The 23,632-nt window shown below is 36.7% G+C and overlaps 1 protein-coding gene across 1 annotated transcript in view; it reads right to left on the bottom strand.

Annotated features, from left to right (window-relative positions):
- Nucleotides 1–9,934: 9,934 nt before the first annotated feature.
- Nucleotides 9,935–23,632, bottom strand: part of BARD1 (BRCA1 associated RING domain 1) — an 84,713-nt gene continuing 71,015 nt past the window's right edge. Inside the window, 2 exon segments of the mRNA XM_050750476.1 lie at nt 9,935–12,316; nt 13,709–13,806. Of these exon segments, the coding sequence (XP_050606433.1) occupies nt 11,984–12,316; nt 13,709–13,806 (431 nt within the window). The 3' untranslated portion in view covers nt 9,935–11,983.

Raw genomic sequence — 23,632 nt, 5'->3', positions numbered from 1 at the left:
CAACACACACACACACTTAAAAATTACTTGTGTTTTTAAGCATGGCTTACTTTAGAAATGGTAAATGTATTCCAGCTGATAAACCAACTTGACCAACTAGATGTGGTTGTCTGAAACAAAAATTGAGAAAGATCTCCAGATCCTTTGCAGTCTCCAAACCAAAGTATAGTGATTAGTAAGTCTGCTGAGGTAGAGCTGAGGTTGCCCCAAGTGTGGGACTGACAGTCTTCCTTCTGGTTGTCCTAGAACAGTCCAGTAAATTCATTCAAGTAGATATCAGATCAAAGGCTCTATTAAAGCATAATAGCAAATGCTTTAATAGCCTTAAGGACACAGGTGCCCCAGGGGGTAGTATGGGATAGAGAAAGAACACAGGCATTTGATGTAGGTCCTGCCATTAGTGAGTAGAATGATCTTGGGCGAGTTACTAGAGTTCTCTGGACCAGTTTCCTCATCTTAACAAAAGAACTTCTCACAATCAATATAATCTCTTAAGGTCTCTACCAAAAGGCAGATTGTTTCTCCTTTTTCTTTTTATGGTTAGTTTTTAATGCATAAGGTGTTTTTAGTCACACAGGTTAAGTTTCACCAACTCATGAAAATCACAGCAATCAGTTAAGGCTCCTTTTCTAATTTTTGTATTTTAGATGCAACTACAAGCTATAATTTAAATGTGTAGTCTATGCAGTGCATTCTACAGAGATGGTAGCCATGGATACTGACTTAGCATGACCTTTTAAAGAAACTTAGGTCCCTCCCACTCCAAATGCATTATAAAGATAATAATATTCAAGACCCATCCTGGCCAACATGGTGAAACCCTGTCTCTACTAAATATACAAAGATTAGCTGGGCGTGGTGGCACGTGCCTGTAGTCCCAACTACTTGGGAGGCTGAGGCAGGAGAATTGCTTGAACCCGGAAGGTGGAGGCTGCATGCAGTGAGCCATCGAAAAACTGCACTCCAGCCTGGGCGAGAGTGAGACTCCTTCTCAAAAAAAAAAAAAAAGAAGTAATAATAATAATGTAGTCGTTGTTTCTATAATAGAACAATCCAAATATTCAACACCAGGATTCAGTTTCATAAATCATGATATATCTTGTTGGCTACTACACTTTTTGAAATTATGTATAAGATACTTAATTACATGGAAAAACAAGGAAAGTAAAAGCATACACAAGGTTTAATGCCTTAGTTATAAAAGCTATGTAGGTGTGCTTAAACGGGGGGAAAAACAGATTCGGAATCCTATTTCCCTAAAAAGGAAAACAAATTCTCGGATCATCATGGCGGTGGGAGGCAGGACTAGATTGCAGTTTTGGACAGAGCAGTGTGCAGAGGCTCACATCATGAGTTTTAACTCCAGATTGACTTCAAGAACAAATCAGCAATCCCGAGAAGACCCACAGACCCTCAGAAGGAAGCGAACTGCTCTTGCAGGACCCAGGAGACACTCCAAATGCTGTGAGTGCCCCAATTGCACAAGTGGGAAAGGGAGACCCTCGTTTCCTGAACACACAGCCCCACTGGAGAGGCTGAAAGTCTGTGTGTGGGAGAAGTTACGGACTTGGAGCTGAGTCAGTTTGGAGAGCCAAGTGAAACACAGGGGTAGAGGAAGCAGCAGAAAGACCCTGGGAGCTCACTGGGTCCCCAAGCAGCCCATTCCTGCCTGGTTTAAAACAGGGATCCATATGGAGGGCAGCCAGAGAAGCAGGGGCTAAAACTCCACAGGGAGAGGGAAATCTCTAGCGGAAGGTTGTAACAATTTGAACAGGGTGAGAAACCTCCTGGCCAGAAGTTGGGGGCGGGCGCAAATGTGGTGTGCAGATGCCACAGGTGGGGATAGAACCAAGTCCTTTTCATTCCCAGCTGGGAGGCGGGTAGCCTGGGGCAGTTTCAAGCCTGTCTAGCCCTCCACCTGGAAACAGACTCAGGGCCGGTTGGTCGGGGGAACACAGTGGGAGTGAGACCGGCCCTTCGATTTGCGGGAGCTGGGTGAGGCCTGTGACTGCCAGCTTTCCCCCACTTCCCTGACAACCTGCATGACTCAGGAGAGGCAGCCATAATCCTCCTAGGTACACAACCCCTGGATATACCATTCCCAGTGACCTGGGAATCTCACTTCCATCCCCAGCTGCAGCAAGACTCGCCCAAGGAGAGTCTGAGCTCAAACATGACTAGCCCCACCCCCACCAGATGGTCCTACCCACCCTGGTAGCAGAAGACAAAAGGCATATAATCTTGGGAGTTTTAGGGCTCCGCCCACTGCTGTTTCACCCACATACTACCACAGCTGATGCTCTCTGGAAAGTGCCACCTCCCGGCAGGAGGCCAACCAGCTCAAAAATAGAGCATTAAACCACCAATGCTAAGAACATTCACGGAGTCCACTGCACACAGCGCTCTCCTCCCACCCACCACCTCCACAGGAACAGGCACTGGTATCCAAGGTAGAGAAACCCATAGATGGTTTATATCACAGGTCTCTGTGCACACAGTCCCCAGTACCAACCTGGAGCCAGGTAGACTCGCTGGGTGGCTAGACCCAGAAGAGAGACAACAATCACCGCAGTTTGGCTCAGTGTATCCAGAGTTGGTTCCTTCCAGTGGGTTCTTGGTCTCACTGACTTCAAGAATGAAGCCGCGGACCTTCACGGTGAGTGTTACAGTTCTTAAAGTTGGCACGGACCCAGAGAGCAGCAGCAAGATTTATTGTGAAGAGCGAAATAACAAAGCTTCCACAGCGTGGAAGGGGACCCCAGTGGGTTGCTGCTGCTAGCTGGAGTGGCCAGCTTTTATTCCCTTATTTGTCCCTGCCCACATCCTACTGATTGGTCCATTTTACAGAGTGCTGATTCGTGCGTTTACAACCCTTTAGCTGACACAGAGTGCTGATTGGTGCGTTTCTACAGAGAGCTGACTGGTGCATTTACAATCCTTTAGCTTGACACAGAGTGCTGATTGGTGCATTTATAATCCTTTAGCTAGACACAGAGTGCTGACTGGTGCGTTTTTTACAGACTGCTGATTGGTGCATTTACAATCCTTTAGCTAGACACAGAGCGCAGATTGGTGCGTTTACAATCCTCTAGCTAGACAGAAAAGTTCTCCAAGTCCCCACTTGACCCAGGAAGTCCAGCTGGCTTCACCTCTCAGCAGGAAGCCGTATCCACAGGAAAAGGTGGAGAGTTCTACAGCAAGGGAACACTCTGTGGGACAAAAAAATCTGAACAGCAGCCTTCAGCCCTAGACTTTCCCTCTGACAGAGCCTACCCAAATGAGAAGGAAACAGGAAAGCAACCCTGGCAATATGACAAAACAAGCTCTTCAACACACCCCCAAAAAATCACACTAGTTCACCAGGAAGGGATCCAAACCGAGAAGAAATCCCTGATTTACCTGAAAAAGAATTTAGGACGTTAGTTATTATGCTAATCAGGGAGGGACAAGAGAAAGGCGAAGCCCAATGCAAGGAAATAAAAAAAATTATACAGTAAGTGGAGGGAGAAATATTCAAGGAAATAGCTTAAGAGAAAATAAAAAATCCAGGAAACATTGGACACTTTTAGAAATGCGAAATGCTCTGGAAAGTGTCAGCAATAAGACTGAACAAGTAGAAGAAAGAAATTCAGAGCTCAAAGACAAGCTCTTCTAACACAGCAAAACAGAACCTCTTTAAAGCATAAATCACACAGGACGTATAAAATAAAATACAAATTAAAAAGCAAATACAAGAAACAAACAAACATAAACCTAATGTGTACTGGCAACAAAGAGCATGATGAATGCAACGGTACCTCACATTTCAATACTAACATTGACTGTAAATGACCTAAATGCTCCACTTAAAAGATACAGAACCACAGAATGGATAAGAACTCACCAACCATCTGCTGCTGAGACTCACTTAACATATAACGATTCACAGAAACTTAAAGTAAAGGGGTGGAAAAAGGCACTTCATGCAAATGGACACCAAAAGTGAGCAGGGGTAGTTATTCTTATATCAGACAAAACAAACATTAAAGCAACAGCAGCTAAAAGAGACAAAGAGGGATATTATATAATTGTAAAAGGCCTTGCCCAACAGGAAAATATCACAGTCCTAAACATATAAGCACCTAACATTGGAGCTCCCAAATTTATAAAACAATTATTAACAGACCTAAGAAATTAGATAGACAGCAATACAATAATAGTGGGGGACTTCAATACTCCACTGACAGCACTAGACAGGTCATCAAGACAGAAAGTCAACAAAGAAACAACGGATTTAAACTATACCTTGGAACAAATGGACTTAACAGATATATACAGAACATTTCATCTGACAACTGCAGAATACATATTCCATTAAACAGTACATGGAACTTTCTCCAAGTTAGATCATATGACAGGCCATAAAACGAGCCTCAATAAATTTAAGAAAATTGAAATTGTATCAAGCACTCTCTCAGACCGCAGTGGAATAAAACTGGAAATGAACTCCAAAAGGAACCTTTAAAATCATGCAAATAACCTGCTTCTGAAAGAGTACTGGGTCAAAAACAAAATCAAGATGGAAATTTAAAAATTCTTGAAACTGAATTACAGTAATGACACAACATACCAAAACCTCTGGAATACAGCAAAGACAGTGCTAAGAGGAAAGTTCATAGCCCTAAATGCCTACATCAAAGAGACTGAAAGAGCACAAACTGACATTCTAAGGTCATAGCTCAAGGAATTAGAGAAATAGGAACAAACCAAACCCAAACCCAGCAGAAGAAAGGAAATGAGCAAGATCAGAGAAGAACTAAACGAAATTGAAACAAAACAAAACAAAAAATACAAAAGACAGATGAAACAAAAAGCTGGTTCTCTGAAAAGATAAATAAAATTGATAGACCATTAGCAAGATTAACCAAGAAAAGAAGAGAGAAAATCCAAATAACCTCACTAGAAATGAAACAGGAGATATTACAACTGACACCACTGAAACACAAAAGATCATATAAGGCTACTGTCAACACCTTTACACACATAAACCAGAAAACCTAGAAGAGATGGAGAAGTTCCTGGAAAAATACAACCCTCCTAGCTTAAATCAGGAACAATTAGATACCCTGAACAGACCAACAACAAGCGGTGAGATTGAAATGGTAATTTAAAAATTACCAACAACAAAAAAGTCCAGGATAAGACGGATTTTCAGCAGAATTCTACCAGACATTCAAAGAATTGGTACCAATCCTTTTGAAACTATTCCACAAGATAGAGAAAGAAGGAACCCTCCCTAATTCATTCCATGAAGCCAACATCACCCTAATACCAAAACCAGGAAAGGACATAACCAAAAAAGAAAACTACAGACGGGTATCCTTGATGAATACAGATGCTAAAATCCTTAACAAAATACTAGCTAACCAAATCCAACAACTTATCAAAAAGATAATCCACCATGATCAAGTGGGTTTCATACCAGGGATGCAGGGATGGTTTAACATATGCAAGTCATGATAAATGTGATACACCACATAAACAGAATTAAAAACAAAAAACACATGATCATCTCAATGGATGCAGAAAAAGCATTAAAGAAAATTCAACATCCCTTTATGATTAAAACTCTCAGCAAAATTGGCCTACAAGGGACATAGCTTAATGTAACAGCCAACATAATACTGAATGGGGAAAAGTTGAAAGCATTCCCTCTGAGAACTGGAACAAGACAAGGGTGCCTACTGTCACCACTCCTCTTCAACAGAGTACTGGAAGTCCTAGCCTGAGCAATCAGACAAGAGAAAGAAATAAAGTGCATCCAAATCAGTAAAGAGAAAGTTAAACTGTCACTGTTTGCTGACGATATGATCATTTATTTTGAAAACCCTAAAGACTCCTCCAGAAAGCTCCTAGAACTGATAAAATAATTTAGCAAAGTTTCTGGATACAAGATTAATGCACACAAATAAGTAGCTCTTCTATATACCAACTGCAACCAAACGGAGAAGCACATCAAGAACTCAACCCCTTTTACAATAGCTGAAAAAAAAATACTTAAGAATATACCTAACCAAGGAGTCAAAAGACTTCTACAAGGAAAACTACAAAACACCACTGAAAGAAATCAGACAGCATGAACAAACGGAAATGCAGCCCATGCTCATGGATGCGTAGAATCATTGTGAAAATGACCATACTGCCAAAAGCAATCTACAAATTCAATGCAATCCCCATCAAAATACCACCATCATTCTTCATAGAATTAGAAAAAACAATCCTAAAATTCATATGGAACCAAAAAAGAGCCCGCATAGCCAAAGCAAGGCTAAGCAAAAGGAACAAATCTGGAGGCATCACACTATCAAACTATACTATAAAGCCATAGTCACCAAAAATGCATGGTACTGGTATAAAAAGAGACACATAGACCAATGGAACAGAATAGAGAACCCAGAAATAAACCCAAATACTTACAGCCAACTGATCTTAGACAAAGCAGACAAAAACATAAAGTGGGGAAAGGGCATCCTTTTCAACACACGGTGCTGGGATAATTGGCTAGCCACATGTAGGAGACTGAAACTGGATCCTCATCTCTCACTTTATACAAAAATCAACTCAAGATGGATTAAACCTAAGACCTGAAACTGTACAAATTCTAGAAGATAACATTGGAAAAACCCTTCTAGACATTGGCTTAGGCAAGGATTTCATGATCAAGAACGCAAAAGCAAATGCAATAAAAACAAAGATAAATAGCTGGGACCTAAAGAGCTTTTACATGGCAAAAGGAACAGTCAGCAGAGTAAATGGACAACCCAGAGTGGGAGAAAATTGTCATAATCTGTACATTTGACAAGGACTAATATCCAGAATTTACAACAAACTCAAATCAGTAAGAAAAAAACAAACAATCCTATCAAAAAGTGAACTAAGGACATGAATAGACAGTTCTCAAAAGAAGATACGCAAATGGCCAAAAAACATATGAAAAAATGCTCAACATCAGAAATGATCAGAAAATCAAAACTACAATGTGATATCACCGTACTCCTGCAAGAATGGCCATAATCAAACAATCAATCAAAAAACAGTAGATCTTGGCATTGATGCAGTGAACAGGGAACACTTCTACACTGCTGGTGGGAATGCAAACTAGTACAGCCGCTATGGAAAACAGTGAAGATTCCTTAAAGAACTAAAAGTAGAACTACCATTTGATCCAGAAATCCCACTACTGGGTATCTACCCAGAGGAAAAGAAGTCATTATTCAAAAAAGATACTTGCACACGCATGTTTATAGCAGCACAATTCACAATTGCAAAATCGTGGAACCAACCCAAATGCTCATCAATCAACAAGTGGATAAACTGTGGTGTATGTGTATATATACACATACACCACATACACCACACACATACACCACACACACACACACATACACACACACACACACACACACACGATGGAATACTATGCAGCCATAAAAAGGGATGAATTAAGAGCATTTGCAATGACCTGGATGAGATTGGAGACTATTATTCTAAGTAACCCAGGAATGGAAAACCAAACATCGTACGTTCTCATTGATATGTGGAAGCTAAACTATGACCATGTGAAGGCATAATAATAATACAATGGACTTTGGGGACTTGGGAGGAAGACTGGGAGTGGGGGTGAGGGATAAAGACTACAAATATGGTGCAGTGTACACTGCTCAGGTGATGGGTGCACCAAAATCTCACAAATCACAACAAAAGAACGTATGTAACCAAATACCACCTGTACCCAAATAACTTATGGGGAAAGAAAAAGAGACAAGAATGTTAATAGTTGTGGATTAAGTCAATGTTTCCAACGCCCAACTAAAAGAATAAACGTTAAGGGGTGAGAGAGAAGTGGTGAGGATGTGGTGAACGGAAGCTCAGGTCCCCTGTTATCAGCATTCGATGTACTTTTAACACTATGAAGGCCACACAAAATAGTTTCGGTTTAATGGCCCCTGGATTTTGTGCCTGTTTTCTTCCTTGTGCATTTGTCTTCTGCAGAAAATTCTTTTTATATTTCTCAACTATGTAATACTTTTGTAAACAGATTTGTTTAAAAACTCAGACATTTACATGAGAAAGATTCAGAAAAAGACCTTTATTTTTAGGTTACATTATCTTACACAGCAGGCAAATGGGGTGTGGTTTTGACAAACTAGTGGTCTTAATGAAAATATGAGTCTCACAAACTATAAACTAAGGCAGGAAAGATAAACATTCTTGTCTTAGGCCTCAAGTGGAGGTGGCGGAAGGGTTTATGATATTATGGTGACAGTAGAAGCTTTGCCAGTACTGTCCAAGGTACACCACTTCTGTGTAGAGGCCTAAGCAATCTTGGTATCCACGGTAAATACACAGAGGGGATGAAAGCTAAACATTTTAGTTAAATGAGCAGGGGTGGCTATATAGATGGGCAAACTTTACCAGTGCAGATGGGATGGCGAGAAGTCAGAAACAGGAAACAAGGGCCTGGCTCTGGTTGTTGTTCAGGCTACAACCAGTAAAGTGAAGACAGGAAGACGCCCAGTAGTAGATGTGCATGGGACACAAAAGCCAGGATACTCAGGACTGACACAAGCTGTGCTACCAATAGCCACTTTTTCGTGAGCTTGCTCACAGGGTTCCTGGAAGGCGAGTTGTGAATGCCTACAGTGTGCTGAGCACTTTCACACATCTTTACACCCGGGTGAAATCAACAGTATTTCCCCCGCTTTATCACTGACGATACAGGTTAGATTGTTAACAAACCCATGTCTAACTTCAAAGCCGACGCAGAATCCTCCCTAGGGCTGGAGTATTAGTCATTAACCCTTTAAGCCTAGTCAAAGAACACGCTTTTCCCACTTCTCTCACATCACCATTCTAATAGAAACTTACAGGTATCAGAAAGTGCACCTTGTGCCTTAGAAAGCTACACAAATAATCAGCAATCCCTAATTTATAAGAATGTCTGCAGCTTAATTAGCCAGGCATAAGCCACATTAGTTGACTAAAAAAAAATTACAGCTCTTAACCGAAGACAACTTCTCAGTAGCTATTCATTAGTTCCTGCCATTTTAATGTGTTCAGAGTAGGAAACAGAATAGACAATTGTGACTGCAATGAGGTCCATGAACGTTTAGAACACAATTAATGTTTTTTCCACATTGACTCATGGAAACAATAACAGCTAATGCAGCCCCATTCCCACCCGTGAATCATCTTATTCCCACAGAAAACATCAAACCTCCCCAAATATCATCCTCTAGGCAGAGGTCACTTAATTACTAAATTCACAAAGCAGGTGCAAAAAAAAAAAAAAAAAAAAAAAAGAAAAGAAAAGAAAAAAAAGGACCAATGAAATAAAGGCAAAATTCTATTTACTGAAATTCAAGTAGCTAAATTACCTTTTAGGTGAAGTCAGTGAAAACCCTCACACATTGCTCATTTACCCTTATTTAAATCATAATTCTAATATGCTTCCCATCTGGTTTCTATTTTTCAGCAGGCCAAAAGAAAAAAAAATTAAGTTAGATATGGTGAAGTATTAGCAGAGACAGAAAAATAGCTAAAAAGTGGCAGCTGTCAAGGAAAAAGAGGAACAGTTACAAATTCAAGTAGAACTAGAAAATAGCCATGAGAATGTGGAAAAGCTACCAGCCTCTCACTTTTATAGAGACACAAAGGAATCGGTGTATAATTGTTTCTTAATGATGATTCCCAACTATGAAAGTTATACTATATTCGGAATAATCTAAGGTAATAAAGTATCTAGTACATTTTAGAAATACTTTTATTCAAAATTAATTAAAAAGTGTTATGTTCAAAATGGTAAGATTTTGTTAGTTAATAGATTTCCTCACCAAGTCATGTTGGGCCTCATTCAACAGCACAGAATAAGCCAATTTTATACAAGACACAGATATATGGAAACACAAATAATTTTAATGATTTATGGTAAATAAGAAGGAAGTTTGAATCTATGATTGAAAAATAAAAATTACATATATATCTACACAGAGTGTACAATCACAAGTTTCAAGAGCTTACACAAACTAACTGCTGTCAAAATAAATATTTAACAAAACAAAGATGAAACTGCTTAACAGTCAGGGAAAAACAACAAAAAGAAGGGAGGGGTGATAAACCAAGAAAATGAATGACAAAAACTGAGCAAGAGACCTCAAAGGTATCTTTACAAACAGGAATTCAGATGCAAGGAACAGACACAAACCTGTCTAAAATGTGACCTATGAGGCAATACAAAGTGACCTGAAGTCAGTTATAAATAAAAAATGACACCCAAAATCCCAGAGAGTCTTAAATTATTTAATCCAGACATTATCTAACCCCTCGGATTTTTGTTTGGTGCTATGGTGTTCGTCATTTTCCATCAGAATGAAATGTGGGACAAACGCATTACTGGTTGCAGAGAGTGTTTCAGAGCTAATTCACCCAGCAAGGTCAGGGTCAAAAGGTTATTTTGTTCATACAATATATTTCTTGATATGAAAAAAACAACACGTCAAAGAAAGAATTAAAGCAAAATGTATTTTCAAATGATAAACAGAATCTCAAACTTTCAAGTAAGTGCATCTTAAGATGTTGATGAACTTCAGAGATTCGCAATATTTTAAAACTAGGGATAGTCTATTCCAGTTGTTATCAAACTGTCCTCTTTTGTTCATGAGGAACCAAACTGGCAGGTCTCTCAGTGTCTCCTTCGCCAAGTCTTTAATTTTATAAGTATATTCAATGTCTAGGAAGGAATTATTAAAGAATTCTGCTTCTTAAAAAAATGTTTCAAAATAATCGAATGTATCCTTGTCGATTCGGGAATGAGAGCACACAGAGCAGAGGAACCTCCCAGGTCTGGCCACTCTCACGTGGTATCCCGCCCACTCAGTGAGGCCTTGCCTGTTTGATACTAGTAAGGTCTCCCCATGCCTACTTCTACACTTACTGTATGGCCTTTTGTATGATCTGGAAAAAATCTGTTGTAAATCAAGTAATCACCAACTTCTGCCTCCATGCCAACCTAAAAACTTTTAAAAACTTTACAAAGGAAGAAATTAAGACCTTCAAAATTATTTTGCAAATACCAACAAGGTTTACCAGAAGAAGACTGCTTTTTAATTTAAAGTAATGACATTGGACTGATAATGTGCTAGATTGGTCAGACTTCTTAAAAAAATACTGATATTAAAATGTGTTACAGAAAATGCTCTAAGTATATATACATATGTAGTAGATAAACAGTTATATATTGATAGTTATAAGCAAATGTACAGAATACAAATATGTACTATGAGCCTAGTGTTGATTTTTACCACAAAAAAAAAATGTTAAAGATTAAATCACGATTTCCTGATGAATATACAACATAAAAAACCGAGATAAAAGTGTAGAAACAGACAACAAAGTAAATTACAAGAAAAGAAATAAACACAATATAGGATAAAGACAATTGCAGATAGGAGAATTAAACACCTAAGGTGGTTGGTATATTTAGACCAAATACTCTCTTTGCAATAAAGCCAAAATATTTGATAATATTCTCTGTTTACTTAAAAAAAATGGCAAGTTTTTTCACTGGTGGCAGGTATGGATTTTATTAAAGAATATTCAAAGACTCAAACAGTAATGATACCACTTGTCCATTTAACCAGGATTCTGGTGTCCTCTCATTAATCTTTGATACTCAATAATCTGAATAGAAAGACATGATGAATCAAAAAACATGCCAATTTTAAAAAGAAAAACCTTTAAAAGCAATCCCAGCATCTAAACGGTAAACACAACATGAATTCCTAATCTGGCATTAGACCTTTTTTTTTTTTTTTTTTTTTTGATTCAAAGACAAATATGAATGACTCTACCTATTTGTAAAAATGTGAAAAATTAAAAACAGTACAATGACTGGGCTCTCACAAACCGTGCAAGTTCAATTTGAAATGTTCATCTGGTACAATATTCAGCTGTCAAGAGGAAGCAACTCAAAGGACATCACACAGTCTATAAACCAGCTTGAAGGAGCCTTCCAGACTTTGCCCTGCCGAACCCTCTCTGGGTGATAATTAGACAAATCCTCATAGATGATATACTGCGTGCAGAAGCGCTGATCAGAATCGGGCCTTGCATGGTATGCGACTGTATTGATGGTCTGAGTCACGTCACTGTCTGGCTTGGGCTTTCTACTGAGGATCTGGCCCCCACCTGCAGTGACAAGCTTAATAAGGTTGTCCTTTGGATGGTGTTTGAAAGATCCCCCCAAATAGAAGTAGCATCCATCAAATAGCTTTGGCAACTGAAATAATGAGAAAACATTTGTTAAAGGCAGATCAAAATACTGTATTCAAAAACACTGCATATGAATGAGGAAAATAAAAATACACGTTGAGTATCCCTTACCTGAAACATTTGGACCAGAATATTTCAGATTCAGAAATTTTTTGGGTTTTGGAAAATTTGCATATATATGAGATATCTTAAGGATGAGACTCAAGCCTAAACACAAAATTCATTTGTTTCTTGTACACTTTATGCACACAGCCTGAGGTAATTTTACACAATATTTTTAGTAATTTTGTGCATGTAACAAAATTTTGACCGTGTTCTGTGACCTGTCACATGAGGTCAGGTGTGGAATTTTCCACTTGCGGCATCATGTCAAAGTTCAAAAAGTTTTGGATTTTGGAGCATTTTGGATATTGGATTAGGGATGTTCAATCTGTAATAATTATGAGCAGCTAAGAAGCTACTTAATGAGGTGCTGGGACAAGTTAAATTTCAAGCATACTAATTGGATCAAGAAAAATACTTAGGCAAATAGGGGCTTCCTATTTACAATTTTTTTCCCTAAGATTCAGTCACCATTTTGGTTCCTTTTCACTCTTCTAAAATTTTAGATGTGTTTGGTATAAAGAAAACAAAAAAATGTTCATCAAACTTTTTTCATCAGGATGTTTATGCTTATGTGGTGGGACTTAAAAACCCCACAATTCCTAGCTTTTATGAAATAGGCTTCAGAGACACAAGGCAAATGTAATTACAAGAGTAACATCTTTTCCATGGACTTTTATCCAGTTCTGCCTATCCACATTCAGGTCCCTACACATTACCAACCTAAGGTCTCCAGGGCAGCCACCGTGGGAGGTGTGCCCTCCACGGTTCCAGAAATGTATTCACGGGCACAACAGATTATTGTGCTGAGGCTAGGGATCCAATTAGCTATGAAACACACTTCTGTATGCTCGTTGGAAATTTTAAAAAGTTTCATAATTCCCTTCTACGGAAATTTTCTTTGTCACTTCTAATATACATATATATATCAACAGGATAATGCAATATTATCCATTAAAACTACAATATGTGGCCATAAAGACATATGGTAACTAAATCCGAGCAGCAGCTGTAAGTCTTCTTCCAAGCTACTTCCTGTATTTGAGATTTACCTCCGATTCTGAAAGGTTTATGGGAATGTTCAAGATGCCAAAAATCCATTAACAGTATGAAATTATTACCTTCTGGATTTTACTGCTCATCGTGATCATCTTTCAGAATCAAGTGCTTGAAATAAGCACAATTAAAATTTTAATCAGTCACCTGTAGTTGTTGAAAGGGCAGCAGTTTTCCCTGATGGTGATAATAATAGTATGTCATAATAAGAACAATGAAAGTTGTAGTAAAAGAAAAATACCAGCTGTTCTCTGTTGAGCCTGCTTCTGTGTGGACCTTCAGGAATTTCATACTTTTCTTCCTGTTCACATACTTTTCTTCGTAGACATGCTTTTACCCCTGACAAAAACACAAGAATTAAAGCAAAATAAATATCAAGTGAGCATTACTTCTCTTTCATTAAAATTAAGCAATTTACCTAAGTGGTTTTTCTTCTTCATGGCAGTTTTTAAGTATTATTCTAAAATGCAAACAGAAATCTTACTTATGCCAAAACAAAACATAACACAATTGGTTTTCCATATAAAGAAAACATTTAAAATATTCTTTCTTTGGAGGATTAAGCCATAAGTTAGTACTGAACACTAACTGTAATTTTAATCTCCTTTCTGAAAAACCTAAGCCAGGATACTATTTCAAACACACACACTAAAGTCTACATTTTCACTCATAGCAATTACCCAAATTTAAGGTGAATAAAAAGTCCATGATGCAGTCCTGCCCACAATAACCTAAACTGAGCACTTACCATCTACACTGCTCATTTTGGCAGCTATATGTCTAATCGTCTGTTAAACTGTAACTGATCTGACATGACGGAATGAGCTTTAGTCTACAGCACCTAGCTCAGCTAGCCACACAACAGAGGCTCAACAGTGCTTGCTAAAATAAACAGGCAGAGCTTGGGATAGGTTTGGAACGTGACAGGAACACAACTGAGGTCACCAGTCTAGAGATGATTTGGTTGGGCTTTGCAGGAAAAAAAAGCATTCTTTTGATGGCTTGAGTAAGTCTGTTCACAGCTTCAGGTTAAAAAGCAAGATGCAATAGAGACAGCTCAGCCTGGCACTGTTTAGAGTCATTCCACTGCCTGGCACCTGGGTGGGGAAACCCTAAGTAGGGCCACTGGCTGGCAGCCAGTACCAATTGTCTTGCTAGGCTCTAGAAATGAAAGGAACCCTTAGGATGCCCAGGACCAATCATGAAGGACATGGTCAGCTTCAGCTAGAGACAACATCTTGGATAATGCCTGTTCACCAACAGGCAAGGGAACTGATGGCATGTATATATATATTTATTATGCTTCTGTTCTGATAGCATATAACTACTAAATTTGAGATTTGGAGTTGAAGGACTTGGCTATCCCAATTACTTGTTCTGGAAGTTTCCTTGCCTATGGAAATAAAAAATGAAAACTGTTTTTCACCGGGCTTCTGTGGATAAAATGCAAGAAGCATTCTATAAACTAGATACTATAATGAATTATCTTCATTATAAAAACAAACCCTCCATACAATTTCCTATTTGTCTTTGAGGTTGTTTTGCTCAATATCTCATTTTATCACTGAGGGCAGAAACCATGTATTATTCATTTATGCATTCTTCAGAATTTCATACACTCTCCCATAGAACAGGAGTTTAACAGCAGAGGGTATCGGGAAAGTTGGAACAATAACTCAGGTATCCCATTCACTGTCTAGTGTTGTTAACACAAAGGAACAAAAGTTTTTTAAAATTCACTATGGACACAGCATTGATAAGATTGTATCCACACCAATAAAAATAAGTAATTGTATAGCACCTGTAAGAGTTCAGAGTTACACATAGTTTTGAATATCAAACTATTATATCCTGTTATCACTTGATATCTAATGGCTTAAAACGACCAGAAAAAAATCTATGGCTGCATAAACATATACTTTAGATCGAGGATTAGACATGTATGTTGGATATACTACAGTGTTTTGGAAACCTCTTGAAAAATGCTAGTGATAAAGTTCTGTCCAGCTGATCCCTACTTACTTCAACAGTAAATTGATTCCAACACAGGAGCTGAACCACTACTCGGCATGTAAACTCTGCATTTGCCTGTAAAAGGGCTCCTTTCTTGACTGAAGGGTGGCCAAGAACCAACAGTTAATTTGCTACCCAGAACTGTCCTGGGATTGCATCTACTATAAATTTAGATTCACTTGTGTATGAGTGAAATGTCTCTTGACCTACAATGATTTTTTTTTTTTTTTTTTTTTGAGACAGAGTCTTGTACTGTCACCCAGGCTGGAGTGCAGTGGCATCATCTCGGCTCACCGCAAGCTCCGCCTCCTGCGTTCACACCATTCTCCTGCCTCAGCCTCGGGAGTAGCTGGGACTACAGGTGCTCACCATGCCCAGCTAATTTTTTGTACTTTTAGTAGAGACAGGCTTTCATCCTGTTAGCCAGGATGGTCTCAATCTCCTGACCTCGTGATCCGCCTGCCTCGGCCTCCCAAAATGCTGGGATTACAGGCGTGAGCCACCACACCTATAATGATTATCTTGAGAGCAAAAACTTATACTGGAGAAGATAAAGAAACGCAGTGTTTTCCGAGAGTAAGTAATGGTTCACTTTAGACTGACTCAAACTTGATGGTACAATCAGTTTTAAACTTTCTTCTTTATTACCCCACACTGACACAATAACAGAACTTCATCGGATTACAGGAGTCAATCAGCAGAATTTGGAGTACGCGACAGAACTGAAAAAACTGGTACTTTCTGGGGAAAAAAATGTGTTTGAGTCCTGTTTATAAATGTTTTATTTATTCTAATCTTGTAACTTGAATTTTGAAAATACCCAGAATCAAATTACTTACGAGGTAGAAAAGACCCTGAAGAGCTAGTCCTACTTTCTTGTTTTATAGATTCGCACAGTCAAGTGCAGAAACAGAGTGACTTGCTAAGATCACTAATAGCAAAGATAAAGTGAACCACTTCCTAAAGCAACAGACTTCCACATCGGTGCTCTTCCTGTATCATATTTACAGGCCAAGTATCCCTTATCTGAAATGCTTGAAACCAGAAGTGTTTTAAAATTCAGTTTTGTTTTGGATATTGGAATATTTGCACATACATAATTAGGTATATCTTGGCAACAAGACCCACATCTAAAAAAGAAATTCATCTATGTTTCATATACACTTTATACAAATAAAACATATATGAAGATAATTTTATATACTATCTTTAATAGTTTTGTGCATAAAACAAAGTTGTGTCTGCGTTTAGACTGTGAGCCATCATGTGAGGTCAAGTGTGTCATGCTGGCACTCAAATAGTTTAGTATTTTACAGCATTTTGGATTTTCAGATTAGGAATGCTCAAACTGTGTTACACACCTATTAAGTACAAGAGAAGTCATAATCTCTTCCCTAAGAAGAAAATCCTGCTGTTTCCTGTCACTTTATTTCAATAATCTAATCCTGAACTTTCATTAATATTAGAATGCTCTATCTCAGACTGCCTAATTTTAAATGAAATTTTATTGCTTTATTTTCCTCTATCAACAAGCAATCCATGATCAAATTTAATTTTTCAAGCACATTTAAAATTACGTCCATGTTTTAAAGATATTAAGGATGCCACTGAGATAATCTCAAGTCATGGTATATATAATAACAAAGAAAACTCCCTACTCTTGTCCAGAAATTCTAAGAACTTCATATTATGTAAATTTCTGTTACAAAGTCAATTAAAGAACAAAGGTTAATAGTTTATACATAGACAAACATGAGAAGATTCATTTTTCAGATTCAGCTTTTCCCTCTTTTTCTATTTAACATGGCTTACCTTTCAAAGAATAACAAATTTGGGAGCAGATTTGATTGTCAGAAAAATAATAAAATATTCTTTTATATTTTGCATTTATTTCAAATGTTAAAAGCAAAGATAATAGGCTTTTTGAAAAAAATGTTTGAATGCACAGTTGTTTCTGAAAATAATGGAGGACCAATATATCTTAAATATTAAAAAAAATAAAATATTCTGGAAGTATTAATGGTTTACATGTATTAGTGAAGTGGTATTCAAAAATACTTATAAAGCAGGAAATAATACGTAGCCAGGGTTTTAGTCATTTATAGCTCTTGTTAAACAAAAATGAAATGGCAATATTAAATATGAAAAGAAAAAGTAGAATATCATTAATAAAATATGGAATAAGTTGTTCCATTGTTACTTCCCTGGGTTTAAACTGAGTAGAACCTGAGAATTTATTTGATTGTATATAAGTTTATTTTACACCTGTAGATACTAACGGACAGAACTCTCTTCTTATAAATTGTTATTAATAGAGAACCATGAGAGCAGCATCATTTTATAAAAACTATGAATGCTATGTTACCTAATATTCATCCAATGAGCAAAATACTTTACTATAGATTGAATGTGTACATTGTGCAGTGCTCTGAAAACTTTAATTTTTCCATAATGTAGAATAAAACACTCATAAATCATAAGGCCTAACCAATCCAATACTAAAAATCACACACCAATATTTTCTGGTCAAAGGAGAAAAAAAAAATTCTTAAAATACCAATTTATTCTATTCTGTTTTCTTTTTACTTTTCTAACTTTAAATGACCAAGGACACAACTGTTTGTTCTAAGAAAAGATCCTGATCAAAATTACTGTGATGGTAACAGCTACTAAAAGTACTTGTACCCTTCCCCAAATACAGCAAGAGTAGTATAGCCAATGCTCATTATCTGCAGTAGTTATGTTCCATAAAGATGCTATGAACACCGAATTAGTGAATAATGAACCACTGCTGTTAAAGGAAATACAGGTTTATGTTTCTGTGAGCCTGTGGTTCCAGCATTTTCATCAACTGATCAATACTTTGTTTTATGTATGGTTCTGTTTATACACATTATTTATTATATACTGTTGACTCATTAACATTAAACTTAGCACCAGCAGTACTACAATTAACACCTTAACAAAGCTTATCTAACACAGTATTTAATATTTTCCCTGAAAGGCACATCACAATCTTCTTGAGCTTAGACACATAAAACAGCACTTCAGCACTACATTATGAGGCCATTTTAAATAATAAAATCATCAACAAAAATACAAAAATGCAAAAAACATGGCATCAATAGACTGTGAAAGGGCCACTTGTTTACAGTGTGAGAGCTGGAAAAAGGAGGCAAGTATCACCTTGTTTGACCTCAGCTGGGGACACACTTGTTTGGCAACTAAAGTTCTTCACTACTCTGTACATGTCTACAAAAGCACTGTGAGTATTGATTTGGGGATTACAAGAAAAATTTTAGCAAGTAAGAAAACTCACAAACACAGAATCCACGAACAATGAGGATTTACTGTATATTACTTCCAATTCAGGGGAGGGAACTGAAATGCTAAGAAGTTAACTTGCTTAAAGCCATTCAGCCATTAAGTGGCAGAATGTGAATCTGAACCTAAATCTGCTTAGTTTTCTAAAGGCTGTGTATTTCACACTGGAATATAACTAGTGGTACACAAGATAAACCTTGGGTATTATCTTAGCTTGATGTGAATATGTCAAACGCTTAAAAGCTGCTTGAATTGAGTGTTCCAAGGTGTTGTTTATTATAAAAAAGGTCAGAAGCAGAAGACTAACAACTGAGTACTCCATCTCTCCAAAAGCAGAGGTTTGTCAAGAGACCGAGTCTTTCCTGAATTGGATTGTTAATGCATATTCAAATTCAACATTCACACTCAGGACATCTGTAATTACCCATCATGTCAATCTTAATTTGTTAGTTTTATCTGTGCTTTCTTTGGCACTCATCTCTCTCTCCCCCATTGTTTTTAATATAAAAATCATATTCACCCAAGTTTGCTCAGCTGAGTTTCTGAATCTTTTAATTTTAAATTATCATAAATGTGCTTTGAAAATTGTGTTTTACATATAATAAAAATTATACTCTAAAAAGGGCATAAATTTTAATAAGCACTCACTGAATTAAAAACTACCTTTCTAATAAAGCTGATATGAAATATTAACTTTATTATACATTGAAAATGAGACTCAAAATTCTTGACTGGGTCAAAATACCATACTAGAAGCCCTGCCAGTGTGCTGGAATTATGTTATATATTGTTTCTATACTAAAGATCAAACCAAAAACCATCAGGAATCCAGTGAAATGGTTAACTCAAATTCACTATATGTAAATTTTTAAATTTTCCTCATTACATAAGCAGGTATTCCGCTTCCCAAATCTATTCCCCTTCCCAATGATACTTGCAGAGTGTTCATAATTGTATCTTTAACTGAATATGGTGGCACAGAAAGCCAAGGACTGAACACTTCTATGACATCTCCTGTATCAAATGAATGGCTAATGTCTAATTGCAGAATTAAGTAGGCTGTGCTTACGCCAGCTGCTTCTCCATTTTATGGGTTTATTTGACTATTTACAAGAAATACATTAAAATGACATCTATTGCTCCTGACAACGTGCTGGCATTAGTCAATCAACAGAATTTAACCTTAATAGATACTAGAATCCAATAAGCACGGCATCAAGAAAAATGAGATGGCAGATACCAACAGGGCAGCATGGTACTTCAATGGGAAGGAGCCAGTGTAAGTCTTAATTCATTAAGTATTCAGTTTCATGAGAGTTGTGTAGTAAGTTTCTGTCAAGTAAGGCAAATTCAGTGCTCTAATTATAATGATTGAGTTAAACAAATACACTCCTCTAATATGCTTTTACTCCAAGCAACAGTTTGCAAAATTCTTATGTCATCTAAGACCAACTAAGGAAGAATGAAAGTAGCTCTTTTTCTTTTCCTGAAAACAAAGGAAGTTTCCAGGTCTATAACTACATTTGAATGGTGGCAAAGTGCTTTGTTAAGAGTTGCTGTCAGAGCATAGAAAATCTCAAGAATTATTTCAAAGCTGGGAGTGACATCTACTCCAAGGATTGTGACTCAAATGCCTACAAAAGCCAAGTAGATTACATAAATGTGTGAAGAACCTGGTGTGAAGTGGTAGGAACCTATGGAGACTGTAACAAACATCATACCTAAATATATAAAATTTAATTATGTTAGAAAAAACCACAGACATTGTATTTCCTTCAGCCCTCAGAGTCCTCAGTCTACCAATTTGAAACTTCTGATGCTTTGTCTAATCAACCTCTTTTATAGATAAGGAAACTTAAGTCCCAAGAGATTTAAGTGGCTTTCTCAGTGACATAACTGGGATGAGAACTGAAATATCCTACATGTCACAGATCAAGTTTTTTTCGTTAATCTTTATTCTTAGTTGGATCAATGTGTTTATTCAATCTGACATGTTAAGGTTGCTACTCTCTAACTTGTACCCTGTGAGTTTCAGAATGATGACATACTCCATAGACATTACCATAGTTACAAGTTCATATCAACTTCCTACTGAACCCTTTTTAAGACAAATCAATGGAGTTGATTTACTAAAAAGTAAAATAAGAATGAAATGCTTTAAAATAAACTTTTAGTGATTCAAATGGTGATACATTATCAATGCAATGGAAGAATCTACCAGCCAAACATTACTTAATTAACCCAAGCCTAAATAATGACTAACATTTTAAGATTTTATTTATAGAATAAAAGTTAAGCAATCTGCAGCAAGAATTTTTAACCTATTTTCCATTTAAAACACACTTACATCTTAAGATTTAAACTATTTTATATTTGTAATAAAGTTAATAAAGTCCATAATTATTCCATCAGTTTAGTAGAAAGTAAACTCTTATACTTCCTTTTGAAGAAAAAAAAAAAGCAAAAAATACAAATACAAGACCACATTTTAGTTAGTTTTCTTGGCTAACAATTTCCTTACTAAAATTACCTTGCATGGATCAGTTGTTATTTATGTAAACATAACTTTTGCATAGGCCAGAATGATACATACTTGAAAATGTGTCAAGCCACTATCCTTATAAAATGTATGCTTTATTTCATCTTTGTTACTTTTCATATGTTCCTTTATAGTTGAAGGTTTGGACTGAAGCTATCACTTTGCAGAAACAAAGGATGAGCTACTTTTCTATTAAAACTAAGAGATCCTTTTAGCCCAGATGTATTCCTGATCATGTTCTCCATTTCATGTAAGCTTTCCTTTTCCCTGAGATCTTAATACTTTTTTAACAGAGGTAAGCAGCCCCATTCCTAAAGAACTGATTAACCCAAAGTAATTAACTCAAAGTCATTAAGGTAGCTCTGTCTACCTTAGCAAAGCCTGGAATTTTTGCATAATAATGAAGCTTATGAATTCCAGGGCTACAACACTTTTCTATAAAGAAAATTCTACTGTACAGAAGGTATTCTTTTATTCTAAATTGCTAATAACCACTCTCTCCTCCTACCTCATAAAAGCATATACATCAGTAGATGTATGTTTCTATTTTAGCTGCATGGACCACTGATGATGGTCATGGATTTATATTAAGCTTACTTTTCCTATAATAAGAAAAGATAATACAAATAAAAGGAAATTTAAAAAAGGAGGGGTGTTCCTGAATCCACAGTTAAACAAAAATGATGAGAGAATATAATGAAGGTGGAAGAAAACTTCAAAATGGAGATCTGTTAAATGCCCAAAGGAGGAGACGATTATTAACTATGCATGGAAAGCCCTACGTAGAATTTTCTCATTCTTCAAATCCCAGAGTAGTAAACAGATCTACATTTTAAAGAATTTTTAGGCCAGACCTGGTGGCTCGCACTTGTAATCCTAGCACTTTAGGAGGGCAAGGCAGGAAGATTGTTTGAAACCAGGAGTTCAAGAACAGCCTGGGCAAGAAAGTGAGATCTCTGCCTCAACTAAAAAGAAAAAAAAAAAATTAGCCAGGTATGGTGGTGAGTGCCTGTAGTTCCAGCTACTCAGGGGGCTGAAGCAGGAGGATCACTTGAACCCAGGAGTTCATGGCTGCAGAGAGCTACGACTGCACCACTGTACTCCAGCCTGTGTGACAGAGTGAGGAAGGGAAAAAACGGTTGTTATTCTTCTGGAATTAATGGCTATTTGTAACTGAAATAGCTATGGGAATCAGAATTAACCACTCTTAGTCAATACAAAATATCCTAAAAAAAAAAAATTAAAATACAGAATCAAACGTCACTACTCCATATGAAAACAAATGTTCTAATAAAATAATGTCATTAGATCTAAACTAGGGATGTTTAAACTAGGGATGCGTTTCACTCAAGATAATAAACATTACAGAATTTCCTTTTGATTCTATTAAAAATCAGCACCCAGATTGTAGAAGCAAAACAATTGTTTTGCAAATGATTTTATTTTAGACTTTTTAGTCGAGCAGACTATAACAGCACTAAACTTTAGTAAAAAGGGAAATCACAATAGGCAGCCTACAACAATGACAGAAATGAAAAAACAGTAGCATACTATTACTGCAATTTCTGAAAAACTTAAGTAAAAGAACAGAGAAATGAGTTTGAAATTTGAAACTTCCATGGCCAAAAGTGAAAGGACAATGAAATAAAGGCTGAAAATATAAAATAAAGGCTAAATGTTCCCATTTAAGATTTGAGATATCTCATTAAATACTGTCGCGGGTCATTAAATCCTGGCTCCATATAAATATCATTTAGCAATTATTTATTTTTTGACATTTTAGTAAAAATTCTAGCTATCAGCATATTTATATGTAGAAATATATTTCTGCACATGACAATATGTGTAATTTGCTATTTTACTTAATGCATTGAGAAGCAGGTCAAATTCTATTGCAAAAATATATTATTATTTCATAAATTTTTCTTAGGCAAAACTTGGTATCAATTCTAAGACCTTATATTATGAATAATATCAAAATACCAAAATAGTCTGTCTGTTTTATTATGAATAATATCAAAATTATCTGTCTCTATATAGGTATGGTTAAAAACCCGTCTAATGTCCCAAAATTGTCCTGTTAGTAAACTCATGCTCAGTGTTCTTTTGAAGTCATATATTAAAAGTTCAAATTTTTATGTAAAGATGTCTGTTCTGATTAGGGCAATCACCATATTCAAATGTATTTGCTGGGTATGCATTAAACAGGTATAAGACCTGGTGTATCAGACAGGAGGAATAAATACATGTAGGTTTGAATTTCCCTAATTAAGACCAAAGCTCTTCCCT

The sequence above is a fragment of the Macaca thibetana genome, chromosome 12 (genome assembly GCF_024542745.1).
Source record: "Macaca thibetana thibetana isolate TM-01 chromosome 12, ASM2454274v1, whole genome shotgun sequence".
Lineage (NCBI taxonomy): Eukaryota > Metazoa > Chordata > Mammalia > Primates > Cercopithecidae > Macaca > Macaca thibetana.
This window is presented reverse-complemented; position numbering and strand designations above follow the sequence as displayed.